The sequence below is a fragment of the Anarhichas minor genome, unplaced genomic scaffold (genome assembly GCF_050575085.1).
Source record: "Anarhichas minor isolate MPS153535 unplaced genomic scaffold, ASM5057508v1 ptg000021l, whole genome shotgun sequence".
NCBI lineage: Eukaryota > Metazoa > Chordata > Actinopteri > Perciformes > Anarhichadidae > Anarhichas > Anarhichas minor.
Window position 1 is genome coordinate 10,780,554 of NW_027466467.1, and position 18,268 is coordinate 10,798,821.

At 40.5% G+C, this 18,268-nt stretch overlaps 4 protein-coding genes across 5 annotated transcripts in view; 2 read left to right on the plus strand and 2 right to left on the minus strand.

Moving 5' to 3' along the window:
• Positions 1 to 297: 297 nt before the first annotated feature.
• On the minus strand, positions 298 to 3,841 carry glt8d1 (glycosyltransferase 8 domain containing 1). Its single transcript, XM_076095816.1, has 9 exons — positions 3,508 to 3,841; positions 3,241 to 3,339; positions 2,918 to 3,122; positions 2,684 to 2,801; positions 2,489 to 2,573; positions 2,261 to 2,373; positions 1,986 to 2,152; positions 1,774 to 1,886; positions 298 to 1,264 (listed from the first exon to the last, which is right to left on the minus strand). The coding sequence occupies exons 1-9, from the start codon at positions 3,521 to 3,523 to the stop codon at positions 1,080 to 1,082; spliced, it is 1,101 nt and encodes a 366-aa protein (XP_075951931.1). The 5' UTR covers positions 3,524 to 3,841; the 3' UTR covers positions 298 to 1,079.
• Positions 3,842 to 4,116: 275 nt separating this feature from the next.
• On the plus strand, positions 4,117 to 5,477 carry spcs1 (signal peptidase complex subunit 1). Its single transcript, XM_076096130.1, has 4 exons — positions 4,117 to 4,273; positions 4,706 to 4,765; positions 4,863 to 4,949; positions 5,204 to 5,477. Exons 1-4 carry the CDS (start codon positions 4,238 to 4,240, stop codon positions 5,327 to 5,329), a joined length of 309 nt encoding a protein of 102 aa, XP_075952245.1. The 5' UTR covers positions 4,117 to 4,237; the 3' UTR covers positions 5,330 to 5,477.
• nek4 (NIMA-related kinase 4) lies at positions 5,475 to 12,792 on the minus strand. 2 transcript variants are annotated; one of them, XM_076096128.1, is made up of 16 exons: positions 12,521 to 12,792; positions 11,556 to 11,822; positions 11,259 to 11,456; positions 11,065 to 11,172; positions 10,485 to 10,639; positions 10,100 to 10,235; positions 9,178 to 9,837; positions 9,034 to 9,084; positions 8,769 to 8,918; positions 8,168 to 8,332; positions 7,827 to 7,893; positions 7,455 to 7,567; positions 7,174 to 7,262; positions 6,847 to 7,064; positions 6,632 to 6,765; positions 5,475 to 6,237 (listed from the first exon to the last, which is right to left on the minus strand). In XM_076096128.1, exons 1-16 carry the CDS (start codon positions 12,605 to 12,607, stop codon positions 6,139 to 6,141), a joined length of 2,697 nt encoding a protein of 898 aa, XP_075952243.1. In that variant the 5' UTR covers positions 12,608 to 12,792; the 3' UTR covers positions 5,475 to 6,138. The 2 variants fall into 2 exon arrangements, with proteins under 2 accessions (XP_075952243.1, XP_075952242.1); XM_076096127.1 differs by having other exon boundaries at positions 7,174 to 7,265.
• A 2,014-nt stretch (positions 12,793 to 14,806) lies between these two features.
• The window catches only part of camk1b (calcium/calmodulin-dependent protein kinase Ib), a 34,177-nt gene continuing 30,715 nt past the window's right edge, over positions 14,807 to 18,268 (plus strand). The window contains exon 1 of the mRNA XM_076096291.1: positions 14,807 to 15,342. The gene's annotated coding sequence lies outside the window, so the exon portion shown is untranslated. The remainder of the gene's footprint in view (positions 15,343 to 18,268) is intronic.

The window sequence follows — 18,268 nt, forward strand, 5'->3', positions numbered from 1 at the left end:
TTTATAAAACCATAAAGTTACACTACAGCAGTTTAATGCTGTTGACATGTTTTCACCACATTTCTTTGCTTGTGGCTCTTAATTAATTCACCCTCCTTTTGAGGCAAACTGGCCACAATCTTGGAAATGGAAAATCTTAAAAATGTAAATGATAAAATCTTTATTTCATGTGCCATACAAAGGATGTCCAATATTTACAACGGCAAAGCAATGTTTATAAAAATCCTGACTGAAGGGTTACAAAGCATGAGAACATTGTGCAAACATTATTCAATTTCTGCAGAGGTGTAGTTGGTCTGCATAAAATGTCATTAAAAAACACTTGGAGTTTAGCATGAGAGGCAGATTTAGTGTTCATTTATGGCAGTTATTATAAATGATAGGCAGGACGAATCACAATGGCAGTGCAACATTAAATCGCTGCCCTGGATTAACAATCCGTTTCAGAATAATGTGATTATAGAGGAAGAGGGAGATAAACCGTCTTTGTAACAAATGCTGCACTAAGAACAGACTACTGTTAAAAGGATCTGATAAATGTGTAATTAAGTGTAAAACTTGCTACTTTTCCAGTATTGATTGAGGTAATGACACGATCTGTGTGGCTAATACTGGACTGGCTGTGCTGTATCGTAGCTAAGGTAACTAAAATCCTCCAGTATACAAATAAAGTGAATTTGTCAGTATTGAGCTGCATGTAAACAAACCTGCACATGGTTGTCGCAAGGTATCTCATTGCTGTGGCCTGGGATTGATGCATACATGTCTATTAACATTATACTCTTCAAATGCAATATTTCTCTTATCACAGGGAGGAACACAGTCTATGCCTCTTTCGTGAAACGATCCTCTTTAAACAGAACATTTTGAGAAGCGTGGGTCAGATATTTGTGCGCTCTAAGCAACAAGATGCACTGGGTATAGAAAAAAGCTGTTCAAGGGAATGTGAGAGTACACAAGTCTACAAATTCGGAGGATTACAGAAGTGCCGAGTGAAAAGGCTTCACTTAGATCCTGAGATACCACGAGGCGTGGTCCTGCTTGGCTGCTCGAAAGTTCCTGAAACCGAATTTTTCAGTCTAGTTGTCCCCTGTGTGTTTTCGCACAGGGTTAAATTTTCCTGTGGGGTCTGGAATGAACCACTTTTCCCACACGTTAGAAAAGGAGGATGTCCTCCCCCAGGGTTTGTAGTGTCCGTTCCAATGGAGGAGTTTGGCAGCTTTCACAAACTGTAGGGAGTAGCGGTTTCCAGCACCTGTAGTGCCTGAAAAACAAATGATAATATGAGTTTTTATACTGACCATCATATATTGAGTCAACATTCAAATATTTTAACCTGAAAACTTGCATCCTTCACAAAGAACAGACAACCTAGGTCAGTTGTGATTTCTATATAATTTAACTGATGCTTTTACAACAGAAAACTGCCTCAATAAACCTCGACAGGTCCGTTAAAGAAACAGTTCAATATTTTGGGGAGGTACACTAATTCCCAATCTTGCCAAAAGTTACACAAGAAGATTGATACCATTGTCGTCCGTCAATATGTTGAACCATTTATTTAACACCGCTATAAAAGCTTCTTGATAATACTTAGACGGCGCATGTCTTGTCACTATTGTGGATACCGTCATATGTGGCATTATCACAATAGCTTTCATGGGAAACAATAATTAGTCTTGTATCTAAAATGTGTTGGATCTACAGCCAATGGTTGACTGAGAAAGCATGTCATGTATTTTAGTTTCCCTTCAGTAAGTAGCCAGAACTTACCAAGATGCCTGACGTGCCACATCGGGTCGATGGTGGAGTGACGTTTGTAGAAAACAATGAGGAGTGGAGGGGTGGTGATACTCTCTGCTAGTGTCTTACTGTACAGATCCTCCCTAAAAGGAAAAACCAACAACCATTCAGCTTAATTCTAACAGAAGGAGTCCACTAGCCTCAATATGCACGCATCTTTTTCACCAATGTGAGTAACATACTGTGTGTTGAGTTCCATCCAGTCCTCCAGCTGCCGGGTTATGTTCTGGTTCCTCCACTCGGTCAGGTTGGCGATGATGACCCCGGGGTTGAAGGAGCACGTGTTGGCCCTCATCCCCAGCTTCTTGATAGCATCCTTCGTGAAGTCCAGGAAACCTATATAGTTATTCTATTGGAGAAGATTCATTATTTAAAATCAAATGTCACGACATTTGCATAACAATACTCGTCATGAATAGTTTCTTTTTTTGCATAACTCAAGGAAGAGATGGCCCACCTGATTTCCAGCAGCTCGAATGATGCCCTTAGCAGACGCTGAATCACAGTCATCCGAAAAGGCAGCTGCGTGTCCTGGTTTGAGGTTGGTTTCATAAAGCTCCTGAATGTCCCCTGTGATCCAACAGAACAGGCAAAGTCCATTCGTAAAAATCCCTTCCAGAGAACCTCTTCTCTTACTGCTAGTTTATGGCCACGGTAGCTCTCTTTCTTTATGGTGGTGTCTTACCTTGTACAACGGTATCGTCATCCAAGTAGATCACTTTCTCTGCTTCGGGTATGAACACAGGTAGATAAAACCTGGCAAAAGTCAACTGACAAATAGACCATCAGAACAAAGTTGGCAAGGAACAACCATTTGTAAACAGTAACGAAAGTATGAATATTTCTTCCGGCACGGTGATAAAACATTCTGTTGTCTCACCGGTTTGGCAGCTTCCAGCGTCTGAGTGTCTTTGGTTATCTTCCCATTGAGGAGCTCAGGCTGGAAAATAACTATCTTATATTTGACATTTTTTAGCCGCGTATTACTAAGCCAAACACTGTTGGTGAAACAAGGAGATAAAGTTATGTCAGACAACGGTTACTTAAATCAAATGAGAATTACTTATCACACATTTCTCTTCTTCAGCAAGACATACAAGCTCCATTGTCTTACTTTAGGTGATTCACCGTGTCATTCAGGGTGACGATGGTGAAGACGACATTGGCTTTACTGTTCTGATAGACACTGTTCATGGCAGCAACCACAGCTCCGAGTCTTTCCTCGACAGCAGTGATGAGGACAGGGATCTCCTCTCCTTTCCTCACAGACTCTAGTCGAAGCTCCGGAGACAACTCGGATTCAAAGGGAAGACTCGCATCTGAATGCAGACATATTGAGGATTTCACAAATAATGCAGTGACTTTGTCTGATGAGATATTTACAACAATACACTTCATAGTTTGAGAAGAAGGCACAGAGCACCAAGAGAAACATACCTGGGGTTTCCATGTGTAAAATGTCTCCGAGGTTGAGGAGATTTCGTTGGACTATGATCAGGAAGGCAACAGCCAGCAGCAAAAGAATGACCACGTTTACTGAAAGAAACGGTGAAGAACTGATCTCAATGATAGATGTGGTACACTGTGAAAGACACACATCTGTTGAGTAATGCAGAATGTTAATGTTCCTATTTAACTATATTGTTTTACATTCTCACTGCACTATCTAGACATGATAACAAACATGCATCTAGACTGACTCACCTTTCCTCAGTGTCATGATAACGGCCTCATCTGCTCCTCCAGCACGCCTGATAAAGGTTCAAAATAAAAACAGGGGAAAATGTCAAAGTTGATCTGAGCGCAGCCCAAGATGTATTAGCTGGCTAGCTACTGAAGACTGACATAAACCAAGGATTGCTGCTGCATAAACACAACGGGACCATCAAACTAGTGGCTCTTAACTGTGTGTTTATATGCTTAAATTAAAAATATATACGGCGCAGGGGGAAGTAAGCTACTAAAATATATCGGATAGGACAGCAACGGTAATTTACGCTCCAGCCAAACTGCCAACTCAACATCAAGTTGAACGCTCTCCGACAACAAAAGGCGCACGTAGTAATAGATGCCCATGTGTTTGCCTGATTTTAACATTCAATTTGCTTGCTGTTCCCAGCAAATACAAAATTAAATAGTTTAGTATTGATATGTATATATGATTAAATGGCTAGGTAAAAAAATTCTATGCTTAATCTAGGATAGCTAATAGACACTAAGCATATTGATGGGCAGTCATTTAGACAGGCAACGCTTTCGCCTACTATGAAAACAGATCTGTCAACAACATCGGCACTTTAGTCGGAGGAGGGGTCCTTCACAACACGACGTATCTTTTTAAAACCGGAAGTCAAACTGCTTCGCTTTGCAACCAACCTGCCATCGTTTGAGCCTAATTCTGTCCGTATTTGTGCGTTCACTCTTCAGTGGAAGGATGCTGTCTATATTCAAATCTATCCCCTCGCACATGGTAAAGGATGAATATCGTATTTGTTGTGGAGCTGCATAGTTATGCTCGCTATTCATCCATGCTATTATTTCAAGCTAACGGAAGCTAACCAGTGCAGTGGTTAAACTAACGTTACGTTGGTAACAGCTGCTAGTTCAAATTGTGATATCCTTCAAAGCTAGGAGATAACCAACCATCCAGTATTTATTTAACGCAGTAACGCTACCGTTATTTTGTTGTTGTAACGTTAACTTTAGTATAGCCATTAAGCTCCTTCTTTATTACTGTAACGTTATTTAACCTGTTCTTAAGGTTGGTGTAGCGGTAAACGAAGCTTGTGGGCAACAGCCAAGTTTTACCAGCTATTTATTTTACACAGGTGGACCCACCACTCTCCGAACCTCAATCTGTGCTCATTTTGTTATTAATGTTTCTCTTTCTCTTGGGTTACAGGATTATAAAGGCCAAAAACTGGCTGAACAGATTTTCCAAGGAATAATACTCATCTCAGCGGTAACTAACCATGACTCTTGCAAAACATCGCACTAGTACGCCAGTGAGTTTTTACCTATTGTCAGGTTGACTGATAATCATTTTTATCTCTTTGCAGGCTATTGGATTTGTGTATGGTTTGATCGTTGAACAATTTGGGTGGACCGTGTACATCGTCTTGGCTGGCTTTGTTGTATCCTGTGTGGTAAGTTGTTGTGTTTTTTAGCATTTTTATGTGCTTTATTTGAGGGAAGGCACTATACATAGCTACACTGTGCTCCCAGTATAATTAACTAGCCACTAGTCTGTTTACACAAGATAATGCGATAGATTAGTACAATTTGACAACATTATTGCACATAGTTGCCTGCCTTGTGGTTGTATACGATGTAAATACTTCTTCCTGGGAGGCTTTACCAGACAGCATTTCATAATCTCTCTTTCTGTCCTTTACTGTAGTTGACACTGCCTCCATGGCCCATGTACAGAAAGAATCCTCTGTCCTGGCAGCCACTTATTCCAGACATCAGCCCGGAGTCCAGCCAAAAACCTCAGGAAACTCTCAAGAAGAAGAAACACAAATAACTCGCATCTGGTCCTGCTCGGCTGATAACGCATCCTGATAATACATCCTTTTGTCTCTCAGTTCGCATTTGGGAAAGAAAACATTGTAACAGTGATAAGTAATTACTTGTGTCCAAAAAAATAAACATCTGATATTCTGTTTTATAAATGGGACATTTCATTTTTATTTAGAATAGATTTTTTTTGCAGGACTTATTGACGATGCTCTCGTTGCTCTCAATGAAACAATATTTTATTGAGGTCTTCAACATTATGGAAAATGGGTGTGAACAAAAAAAAACATTTAAGATTTAATAGAAAATATTTAAATGTTAATATCTACAATACATCTATATCACATTATTGTGTTTAAGAAGCTACAATACAGCAGAAGTGATCTTCAAAGATACAGCATGGGTAAAACAGTTATTGAAATTCTAGCTTTCTTTATAAATAATCACGAGTATCCACTAAAAGTAGAACAACAAATGTTTTAACATGACTCAAAATCTTTGCATAGAAATCATGAAAATTACAGGAAAAATAACAAATTCTGTGTTTGAAGAATGAGGGAAAACAACAGCTTTACAGTCATTTACATAAGCTTGCTTGCACAGGAGCAGGTGCATTGTGGAAATTCCATGACAACCAGAAAGTGGCAATGCCAGAGAAGCAGATTGGTTTTTTGGCAGGAAACTAATTTTCATGAACAATAATGACCGTTTGAAAACAAAGACAAAGTTTCCTGTTTGAGATCTTTCAAGACGCTTACCTCTCTTAACAAGTGGTGTCATAGAAATGTGTACGCTCCCGTATACACAGCATTCTCACTAAACATTGACGGCAATATCCTCAAAGAATTTCAGCTGCCTCACCATCACAGCATACGCTTGGTACTTTTCATCGCCCATCTGGTCACGAAGGCACAGCTGCAGGGAGAAAAGAAGAGGCCAACTGTGATCATTATGAACATCACAGATCAATTGATGATATTGTGCATGGCAAGTTAATCTATTCTAAGGTTTGATATGGTAAGAATATAAAATTGTATCTTAAGGTTTACTTATCATTTTAAACTAAGAAGTCAGTAACTTATTCCACTTGTAGCTCCATGCATAAAGACAACATTAAATTAAGCTAAACAATGCATTAGAAAATCAGTTGCTGTATATAACTTGCATCTTTGTGACTTTGCTTACCCTTCCTGGTTGGTATAGAAGTGCATAATGTATTTAACTAAATGTTACTGAACAGTCTCATGTTATACTATGGGTACAGTGTATATGATTTGGTGTGATGCGATTTACTTCTTTAAAAGCATACTTCTCGTTTGATGTCATCCTCCACCTCCATGATTTCCAGAACTCTGTCCAGCAGCTTGACCCCCAGACCCTTCACCACATCTGTTCTCAGCTGTTCTATGGCTCTCCTGATCTTGGCGGGACCAGACGTGGAGCCTTTCGGAGAGAGAAGCTGGTTAAACACAAGAAAGCTCCAGAATGGCTGACTGATGATAATAGAGTTTAAAAGTATCTCACCGATTGGTATTTCACCCAGTGAGAGATTATCTGCTTCCTCTCGAGCCTTCCCATGAAGCACCAGGGTATCTCTGTACTTCCTGTTCAGTTTAAATTCTGGTAAAGCTGTAGAGCCAAAGCTGCCTTTGTCCGCCTCACTCACGCCATCTACAATATCCATACTCAACGTCTGGGTCATCATGTGGACTAAATCTTGCATGTCGCTGGATTCAGTTTTCCTGCATAAATCATGGATTACACAGCAAATGTGTCAATATAGATTTTCCGGAGCTAATAATATAAATATAAATCAGTATGGTGACTACATTCTCTAGTCGTGTCTTTCACCTTTCCCTGCAGTCTCCCTCCGAACGTTCTGTGGAACTTGTGGATGAGCTGCACTCATCTTCATCCGATCTTTGCTCCGCCAATTTATCCTGCTTTGATGAAACACATCCCACTGTTGTGACCGTCATTTTGACACAGGCCTCTGTTTTAAATGAACTGGAAACTTATCTCATTAGAATCACAAGGCACATCGTTTCCTGTTGACCAAAAAGACGTTGGAAAAAGTGTAGCTCCCTTCGTATGAAGTAGAATAGAATGTCCCAGTGATGGGATGTCAGTACCTTACAGTTGGTCCCAGTGAGAGAGTCTGAAACAGATCTGGTTACTGGAGCATTGTAGTGCTCATCCTTGGTGGAAGAAACATCATAAGACGCCCTTCTTATCACACTAACACCTGTGGAAAGAGCAGGAAAGTAATCAAGAAAAGAAAAAAGTAAACTACCAACTACTCTTTTTTTATAGATTTGGAATAATGTATAAAATATTCAACCTAAAATGTGCACGTTTGTTTCCCGCTGGGATTAAGTGTATATGTGTGCATGTGAGCAAGTGAACGCTTTTTAATTGCTGTATTCCAGCCTCCCATAACTTTAGTGTTCCTGTTGTTTTTTGTGATGGGTCTCAGGCTTCAGTTAGGAAAAGAGAGGAAGTACCTGGTTGGCTGGCAATCTCCCCGGACTGCCTCAGTCTTCTTCTCTCTCTGGCAGACAGAGGACGATCCTGGAAATACAATGGACCCATATTTTCTGTGATTAATAGGCTTCATCTGCTGATTTCAGCAAGAAAGACCAATATATCAAAGTCATCAGTCATTAGGACAGAAATAATGTTTTCATATTTTTTTGTAATTATTTAATATTTCAATCTTTTAGTCCAAACTATGGCCTCAAATGCTTTACATTGACTGAAAAAATACTGCTTCAGGCAGAATGGATATACACGTATTTGCAGTAAAGCAGCTGTATACAGTGAGCAGGTGGAGGAGCACTCTCACCTGTGGCAGTGGTAGGAATCCATCCGCAGAGGAACTAACTGATGTGGAGGCTGCAGCTACGCTGGCTTTCTTGCCCTCTGTGGCCCCGCTGCTCCTCTTCCTGCCGTCCGTGGCGATGCTCTTTACAGGAAGTGGAGGTAAAGGTCGAGGAGCAGTCACCTTGGACTAACAGGAGGCAAAAAAAGAGAAATATAAATTAAAATATATAAAAAAAGATGAATTGAATCAACTGACTATTGATCATTACATTTGTCATATTTGCTGGCTATAGTAGTATAGTAAAAATGTACTTTCGAAAGATATTTTCAACAATCATATCTTGACTTGAACTCAGCATAAGTTGTGAGCGTCAAATGCAATGTGATGGTTCGTTTTAGAAAGACAGCAGACTTAACAGCAGCTGAGCAAAAGTCAGAAGCAAAAGTAAAACCTTCTTTCTCTCAAATTTCCCGTTTCCCCATGGGGCACTAGCCTCAATGATAAATTGAATCATGTAAGTGAACTGCTTTAAGATTCTTTTATATTTGAATTAAGAGCCCAACTTGCACTTCACGATCCGAAGTATCGCGTGACAATCGTTAGCTAATGTATCTGACGTTACCTTGTCCTGATCCCCATGTGTCCGTCTGATGTCCCTGCCTCTGTGCTGCTGCGCTACAGACGGGTCTGATGACACGTACAGAGGAGTTTGGTGTGGAGTGGTCGGACCCAGCTTACTGGCCGGTAAGGGAGACTGCTCTCGAACGGGCTCCTGAACAGACACAATTACACTTTTTACACTGCGGCAAAAGTCTTTCCACAATACAGCTTATAGGCTTTATTCTGGCTAGAGTTCACAGAAAGAGTACAAGAACTTTAATGCTCACCAGTGATGGAGGGAACGGCTCTAACAGCTTTTCAGTAGATTCTAGGCTATCCTATGAAGACATAAATTAACACGTTAAAAAAGTAGGCAAGATCTTTCCCTGAGGAAACAACAGAAACGGCCATCTATCACTCAGAGCACTTACTTGGATGTCTGAGGTGTGGTGTTGTGCCGGAGCTCCCTTGAGAAGGGTAACGGTGTCACTTTTCCCGTCCATATTTACGTCCGCAACCGTTTCAATATTTTCTATGTTGGATTTGTGTGCAGATCTTCTCTCATGGATAGAAAAGGTACCATCGCTCTCCACTTCCAGCTTCGGGTTCTGCATGTCAGCCTCTTTAAGTAGCTCCATGGTATCATCCTTATCACCTCCATCTGACGTCTGTTTCTCCCCGCCGACAGAAAATGTATCCCCGGGGCTCTGCGTGGCCTGTGGATTAATGTCTAACAATCCATTGGATGCCCTCCTCTCATCTGATACCGCCTTCAGAGGGGGCTTAACAGGGGACGGATGTGGAGAGGGATCTGGTTTTCCTCTCCCCTTGCTGTCTTTGTGCACACTGTGAGTCATAGGTTCATTACCTCGACGGTGGTGTGACACAACTGACTGGGGCTCCGGCACCTGTCTCTTCATCGGGTCCTCGTCTTCCTGCAGTTGGACATCGATGTTGCTGATCGTTGCCAGCGATGCGATGCTGGCTTCAAGAGCATCGGCTGAGGAGGGTTTGGGTGGCCGCGGCGTTTGGACCGGAGTGTCGTCTCCGACGCCGTCCCGAACTTTATGTTGATGTGATTTCTCTTCTTTCTGAGGATGAAGAGAAAAAAAACAAAAAACAGAATCAACACTGACGATTCGCTGGCTTACATCAGAGGTGAAGAAGCTTGGGTAAACGGGTTCAACTGGAGCAATCCACTGGACTGGTTTTGACCTCTCACTATAAGAAGATTATGGAATACATTTCAATACGTGAAAACACAGAAACTGTTCAACTGTCAATATTCTAGAATGTTATAATATATATATCAGTATTATAGTATTACAGCCTTACTATTCTATAGTCACTCACGCGTTTCACCCGGACAAGAGGTTCAGGCTGGGCACTTCTCTCAGGCATTGGCAGATAAGACCCCACAGGTGGTCCACTGTTGGCCCTACAATCACCACTGCCACACACAGCTTTCTTTCTTGACTTGGCAGTTTTTCTGGTAAGAACCAAATCAAACATAAACATATAAGAGAAGATATAGATTCTACTCAATGCTAGCAGCTCACTGTGGCAAAGGAACAAAAACAGGGGGGGGGGGGGGGGGGGGGGGGGGGGGACACATATCTGACAGTAGAAAATGGTTCCAATTGAAGCATACACAGAAATAAATTCAATTTGCAGACAAAATATTGCTTTAAAGACATTAGAAATAACAGCAAGTCAGTCTGCCGTCAGTGCTACCTACTCCTTAGTGGCCTCGAGGAACATAGCAATTTGTCGTTTGATGTATGGCTGCCTGAGGATGAGTTTGACATCAGGCCTGTCTTCAGGTCTCTTACACAGCATGCTCTTGATCAGTTCTCCCAGCTGTAGATCATACCGACCGGGCATCTGTGGCAGCTGATGAGAAAACCAGAGAAATAGTTGTGAGCCATTGTGAAATAAATTACATTTCCAGAATCAGGTTTCGGAAAAATAGCATACTGTATAAAAGACAATTAATTACTAAACTCCCCATCAAGATTGCTAAAGTTACCAATTGAAAACCAACCGCTTATTCATTTGTGGTTCCTCAGGACAAATTAAGACTATTCCAAACTCGAGTCAGTTTATGGAGCTAAAAATAATGTCCAGGAACTCTTCTGAGGCTCTCAGGAAATGACAAACAAGCGTGAGCCTCAGATCAAATACTAAAATACGTATCTGTTTGCAAAAAGACGACTGCCGTCACCTGGAAAAGTATAACAATGTATCAAAAATAAAACCATTCAAACTTGACCTTAACGGAATATCTAATCAAATATATGTAAAAAGATGAAACCCACCTTTCCTTGTACAATGCGATAAACCAGTGAGTTCATGTCCTTGGCGTTGAAGGCGTGTTTCAGTGTGGACATTTCATACACACAGCAGCCCAGGGCCCATACATCTGACTAGAAACAAACAACATCCGTTTGTAAAGCATCGACGATGACCCGTCACAAAGAAACTACAGTGTCTGAGCGAACGACCATATTACCTTGTGGTTATAGGGTTTATTAGAGAAGAGCTCTGGACTCATGTAGTACGGGGTCCCTATGAGTGTGCTGGCCATATCATTCTGGTTCTCCAATACTCGTGCAATGCCAAGGTCTCCAACTTTGATGATATTCGTCTTGGTCAGGAAGATGTTCTGTGTTTTAAGGTCCCGGTGAAGAATGTTTCTCTCATGCAGGTACTGCAAAGCAAAATCACAAATGACTTCAGATGTCCCGAACTTGTATAAAGAATATAAATGATGTGTGACCTTGCATGGCCTTTCACTTTCAAACCACACCTGTAGTGCCATGGCTATCTGCACAAACCACTCCACCACCAGCCTCTCAGGTAAGAGTTCGCCCTTTTGCTGTTTGAGTCGGTGATAAAGGTCACCGGCTTCGCAGAAACCCATCACAATGTACAGCTGGCAGTCATCTCCTTCCCAAGACTCCCTGTACGTCACAATGTTGGGATGTCGCAGCTGGGAAAGGAGCTGCGCCTCCTGCTCTGCAGCACGCCGCTCCCGCTTTGTGGAGGTTGTTAAATTCAGCTTTTTTATAACATACTGTAAAAAAAAAAAAAAAAAAAAGAAGGAAAATATGCAGTCAGTTGGAAACAAAGGAAAACATTATTTTTGTGAAAAGGGACAAGATTCAGATATTAAAACTCTTGGAATCAAACATTAAAAGTCACCATAAGAGCATTTCCAACCAGTATACAATGAACAGAACTCAGTTTTAATTTACATTGACACACATATATGATTTTAGCTAAAGTTAATGACAACTCTTCTTCACCTGAAGTTGTTTTTGTTGTTTTACATCTTAAGACCAAACTACAAAACGTCCTTTACAGGAGAGGGATAACAGTCACCATGCTGGTTATATGCATTCATTATCCAGCTCCAGTTTGTTATGGTTGAATGGGTTCAAATAATCAACCTGTTGTTTCAAACCCTTGGAGGTTCTAAACAACATGTATCAACTGTCAACGTATTGCCCTGGAAATAACCACAAACATTACCTTCACTAACATATTACTTTGCTTCGTCATGTCTTAACATTAAAGCGTTTGCTCCATAAATCTCAAACATAACGTCAAAGAGCGTAATGTTGACTGTGAGGTTTTAGCATTCTTTAGCTAACTTTAAGCTAGTTGAAGCTTAGCTGGGTCTTTTGAGCAGTAAAGCTATAACGTTACGTTGTTTATATTTGAGCTATTGTTGGCTGTGTTGAATTCCACACATAGGTTTTTGTTTCTCACCTGTTTTCGGTCGGCTTTGTGTTTCACCAAGTTCACCTCCCCATAGCTCCCTTTACCAACGACCCTGATGAAAACATAATTATTCATTTTTCTTCAAAACGCTTCATAACCCCTGAAAACGCTGAAAAACGCTACGCGACTTTTCCAGCAACGATAACGGTTTTATTTCGTCCCATACTCCAGAGATAAGCATATGAAATCTGTTTGGAAAACTTCGCACTAACTAGCTCACTTTGTGCCAGCGTTGAGATTTTGAAAACGCAGGAAATCAGCAGCAGTTCGATAGTTTTTCGTCACTAGGCAACTGTCAGCTTAACTGCCAACGACGACGAGAGGGTCCGACTGGAACGAACACAGCGCCGCGTGCACCACAGCGCCCCCCAGCGTCTGCATCGAGAAACGGTAACAGCTTTACTAGAGGAACGTTCAGAAGCAGCTGCACCAATAGGCCATTCTATGGACTGTGTATAAGAAGGGACATTCTTTATAAATGCCCTGCTTTTACTTGATAAATTCTTTATTTACAAATGTAGAAGTATAATAATTAAATCAAAATTGTTTTTGCGTTTTTGACAGATCCCAGAAGCAGGTTTCAACATTTCTTAGTGTATCTTTTCTCACCTGGAATTGTACGATGCCAAATTGTTGAATGTTTCTCTTTTTTTGTGTGCAACTGCTAAAATACAATTTCTATATACTGGGCCATCAAAAAAACAAATACACAAAATATGAATTATCCTACATCTCGTCTAAAAGCAAACACTTCATTCAAAAATATATAAATTGGTATTTTTGCTTCACAACTTCACACGAACACCAAATAAATAGCTCTTTCTACATGCAACCTGATGTATTATAAGTGCTAAGTATAAAACACTATTATCTAAAGTCTTTGACATTTTCATATAGCCTGCTGTCAATATATATGAACACAAATGCAATGGGGGAACAGATACATTTTTTTATTTACAATACTCATTTACTCATAACAATATGAGACACAATTACTTTAACTGAAGATGACATGAACATAGTTTCTGTATTGTACTGTAAACAAATGTGTTGCAATTAAAGTCCTCTAACTCTCTCTACAAAAGTGGCCATCTCACACCCACCAAAGAGCAAACCTGAATCCTATATATAGTGTTTAAGCTCTTATTTCTAAGTGACAATTAGTCCCAGGTAATTTCTCATGTGCATTGATTGAGTGTCGTGTTTCAGTGGCAGGCTTTTAGTTTTGAATGATGTGTCTAATGTTAATAACCTCGTGTAGTTATTTGCAAAAAAAATGTGTTATAGAATCTCAAACGTAGTGTAAAGCAGACAATGAGCTTACAGTTTAGGATATGTGTAAAGGAAAAATAATTTACCAACGATTTGACATGATAGTGTTCTTCAGGGTATTGGTTATGGTTTAGCATACCTGGTCAATATAAAGGCTACATGAGTTAGTTGTACCGCAAGTAGTTTTGTGTCTTGGCAGTTGTGAAAAGTAGCAGAGGTAAAGCAAGAGTCCTGGGTGTAATAAAAACACAGGTGTAATCAATCATTTTAATCAGGTTGGGTTTCATTTAGCCAGCACACACAATACCAGGCCCTGCTGGTGGGCCAAATGTTGGGTCATTAAATCGTTGTGTTAAAGTTATGAGTTCAACCTGTCTGCCATAAAAAAATGCAACAATTGTATGGGAATTAAGATCTAAAAATAAAATAATAATTTAAAAAAGCAAATAGTCACTATAAACATTGATGACATCAAAATGAAAACAAATAAAAAGCACAACACAAATATTTAGTTTACTTAGCCTAAAAGTGCACCCGATTTGATTCACAGCATCACAGCATACTTTCGGTCAGATTGGTTCTGTAGACTTGCCATATACTTGACTTTGCCTGTTTGGGGTCATGCAATCCACTAGATGGAGTACAAGACCACCACAAGCTGAGACAACGTGTCCATGTGGGCTTTATTCTAGGTTTTATTTTAGAACACACAAATAATGAATCACAAATAGATTCATTAGATTGGTTTGGTATTGGTGGTTTTATTTAATTCATAAAACTATATACTAACAACGCACCCACTGGTCCACTCGCATAAGACGCAGATAACCAAAACCAAAACCAAAACAAAGATTCAATTGAGCATGGATATGAACGTGCGAAAACAAACAAAGTAATGAAATGAAAGCACAAGATAAAGCATGCAATATATACAGACAGGACTTTGTGTAAGAAATTGAAGCATGACAGAGAATGAAACACAAAGTGAACAAATTAATGAGCCTTACGAGTACTTGCATGCCTACTGTTTGTGCACTTTACCAGCTCGACCAAATCGAGATCTTCAATAAGTGATCACGTGGTCCAGAGTTTTAGAAACGCAAGTCTATAATTGTCGCTATACTCATGCCATTAGGCTACTACTTTATACAATCACGGCTAATCGTCTCATCACTACCACGTTAGATTGTGGCAATGTCAGCTGTCAGTTGGGGGTATTTGCAACAACTATGCGCGTCTTACCGAGACTGCACGCCCCGGGCGGCGACACACCTCCAAGCATTCCATCCCACACTACAGCATGAGTGTAACGGGTGGAGGCCGACAGGTGACCAATAATGTTCCAGAGCTGTTTACCTGCGCCACAGCTCGAGCGGCGATTGGTCCATTGGCTGTCCCACCATGCGGTGACGTCAGGATTACCGCTGCTGGTGAGGTTTCCAAGTACAGATTCCGTACGAGAGCGCTCCGAGTAGTAGAGACCGACAGACACGGACACTGGACACGGCCGTTGGACCCTACCGACTGTTAAATTTCAGGTATGAACGACTGCCGCTACACTGCCGCGACACTAACTTTAACTCCGACTATTTCCCAAAAGGCTGCATGAATGTTGGAGCGCGCTTTCCTGCCAGTGGGTTTTTTGACAGCTCATTTTCTCGCAACATTTATCAGTAACGTTAGCTGGTATTAACGGGGCGCTTTACCTTTCGCCCCGCGTAATGGGGACTTTTCGTGTGAAGGGGACGTTGTAACAACTGTTCTTTGAGGGAGATTGCGTGACTTTAAAACTATCAGTAGCGTTACCACAGGGGAGGCTGCTGAAGTTCACATGGAGAGACGTGTGTGTGACAGAAGCTGCACTTTCGAGGATCAGATACTGTCATGGAATATGGGAGTAACTGCAGTGACCAATATGGCAAGACTATCCTCTGAATCAATGTGATAATAAAGTCAAGTTTATACAGTGTGGTCTGACGTGACGTGCATTTTTTTTGTTTTTACCCCTTCCCTAATTTCTCACACACACACACCAACTCATCTGTCTGTGGGGATATTGTCTGCCTATCAATTAATAAGCTTTAAGAGGAGATTTGGTGTGCGTCATTGGCACCAGCTGACCAATTAGACTGCTGTTAGAAATCTCTCTGTGTTTGCCATTCAGCCAGTGAATGCATAGAGTTGGTGGATCTAGGGCAGTGCGGTTTTGGACAGGCACTATGGAAACTGATGAGTTATTCCAATATGAGTTTATGAGGTCGATGTGTTAGAATTAGACATCTTTATTGTCGACTCGCATGGGAATTTGTCTCAGGCTTCACAGACATGCATACACTTGAAAAACGTCCTTTGACATGGGTTAAAATAGGCTACATGAGATTTTAAAAAACAAAGTAAATAGTAAGTGGGCCAAGCAGTTATGATGAAAGTGCTTAAATATGAGCAATTACTGCATATCTTAAATATACATCACAAACAGGAAATCTCAAAGTGCCTCTTAACTGCTCACTGTGTCCATGTTTTTCAACAAGTTGCTCTTGGCACGCAGACAAAAGCACTTTGTCAGTTCAACCGTTAGAGAGAGAGAATCATTTTTGTTGTTGTTGTACTAGATGTGTGAATGGAGTTTTTATTGTGCTGGCTCCAACTTCTTCGAACTGTATGTAAGAGACTATTAAAGCCATTAAGATAACACATGATAGAAGTTATAAAAAGGATTACCGTCCTTCAAAAATTCATTATACTGTATGAAATGTGATCCCAAACGTGGGTAGCGGGATGTGACAAATAGTGCTGAGCTTTGGTCTTCCAGCCGATGTCTCCTGCAGCTCTGGAAGCATCAGAGATGTAGCTATGCGCCTGACTTAACGATGCCCTGAAAAGAAGAACATGAAAATGATTACAAAAACTGTAACAGGAATGCAGCCCGTTGACATGAGTTAAGTCTCTGTTGCTTAACTTGGCAGCAGAATCTTCTCACAGTTTTGAACTGTGCCGTAGATTAACTGCTGAGATATGAAATAATAGTCATAAATGTAAGCTAAAAAAACCCAATATTTGACAGTCTTTAAAGACAAAGAGGAGCCACGGTCAAGTTTTAACTTAACTTTTAGACATCTGGTTTTAATGTTAACTCCATGAGTTTTTCTGTTTATATGTTTGGTTATTTGTGTGTGTGTGTGTGTGTGTGTGTGTATGCACGTGTTGCAAAAAGTTCTAACACCATTGCAAGCAGAATGTCACACTCTAACACAGTTCCCACTTGTCATTTCATCACGTTTAACTGTGGTCGTGTGTACATGTGTGTTTCTTCTGTCTACTGCACATCACAGGAATGGGAAACCAGTGAGTACAGCGACGCTCTTTTGTGTAAAGGATGAATGCTGCATGTCACATACTAGTCAAGGATTGTGGTTTTGACATCGTGCTTCTCCCTATTTCCAGCCTCTTCGATCCTTTTGCTTCTTGGGTTGTTTTTCTCTGAGCAGCTTATCTTCACCCGTTGGCCAAAAGTCATGTTATCAGTGGACATGGAGGGGCTGTTTTTGGCCTTCTACATGCTCATACGATACCTGCATGTGTCTCTCTCCTCTTCTATCCCGCATTTTGAAATTTGCCCCTACATACCTTAAACTTAAACCGTATTCTGCTGTTTACAGTTGCTTGTTTGAGAAACAGACCCCCTTGCTCAACTTTATCCTGAAAGCTCCAATTGTTTGAAATATGTTATTTTGAAATGTTATATGAAGTTGCCTAATGTAAAAAATCCAGATGTTTGTGCCATTGAAGTGAAATCCAAGTGTTTTGAAGGAGATTTAGCTGCATTGTTGGTATTTCCTGTCGATTTCTAAACAAACCCGTGACAAGCAAGCGTTGATGCATTCATAGATTTTAAATGACTTTGATGTTTAAATGAGTTTGATGTTCAATGTCACACATTCTCAGCGCATGAATTAACATGAATCTCAATGAATCTCCATATGAGCGAGGTGAGATGCTACAAACAAGCAGTGCGTGTGACGTGTTCACTGTTTCTCTGACTTCAGTGTTTCCTTCAAATGGTCTTATCCTGTTCAGGTTATTTTTAGCCTCAAGGTTACTCCTCTCTAAAAAGATGTACTTTAATGCCCTGTCTAAATAATACTGAGGTTAGAGCTGCAACTGTTATTTTAGTTTTTATTTAATCCTTCTTGATACATCTTTTCAATGCATCAAATAACTATTTAGTCTATAAAATGTTCACAAATCTTCACATTTAAGATTTGCAATAAGCAAATGATTGATATTTGCGCTGAATAAATGATCAATTCATATTTGTATAATTATCACGAAATATTTCTGTGTCGCCAAGCTAGTCAGTTAGTTTAAGCATTACATTACATTACAGTCATTTAGCAGACGCTTCTATCCAAAGTGACTACAATTCAGATTCTATCACACCGTAGGCACAGCTACGGGAGCAAC

Coding starts and splice junctions, on each gene's coding strand:
- glt8d1 (XM_076095816.1), bottom strand. Junction 2,153..2,260: donor TTCGAGCTGCTGGAAATCAG/GTGGGCCATCTC, acceptor CTTCTCCAATAG/AATAACTATATAGGTTTCCT. Junction 1,265..1,773: donor GTGGCACGTCAGGCATCTTG/GTAAGTTCTGGC, acceptor TTTGTTTTTCAG/GCACTACAGGTGCTGGAAAC.
- nek4 (XM_076096127.1), bottom strand. CDS start 12,607: ATGAATAATTATGTTTTCATCAGGGTCGTTGGTAAAGGGAGCTATGGG. Junction 11,823..12,520: donor ACAAAGCCGACCGAAAACAG/GTGAGAAACAAA, acceptor TTTTTTTTACAG/TATGTTATAAAAAAGCTGAA. Junction 8,333..8,768: donor CACATGGGGATCAGGACAAG/GTAACGTCAGAT, acceptor GCCTCCTGTTAG/TCCAAGGTGACTGCTCCTCG.
- spcs1 (XM_076096130.1), top strand. CDS start 4,238: ATGCTGTCTATATTCAAATCTATCCCCTCGCACATG. Junction 4,766..4,862: donor GAATAATACTCATCTCAGCG/GTAACTAACCAT, acceptor ATCTCTTTGCAG/GCTATTGGATTTGTGTATGG. Junction 4,950..5,203: donor GCTTTGTTGTATCCTGTGTG/GTAAGTTGTTGT, acceptor CCTTTACTGTAG/TTGACACTGCCTCCATGGCC.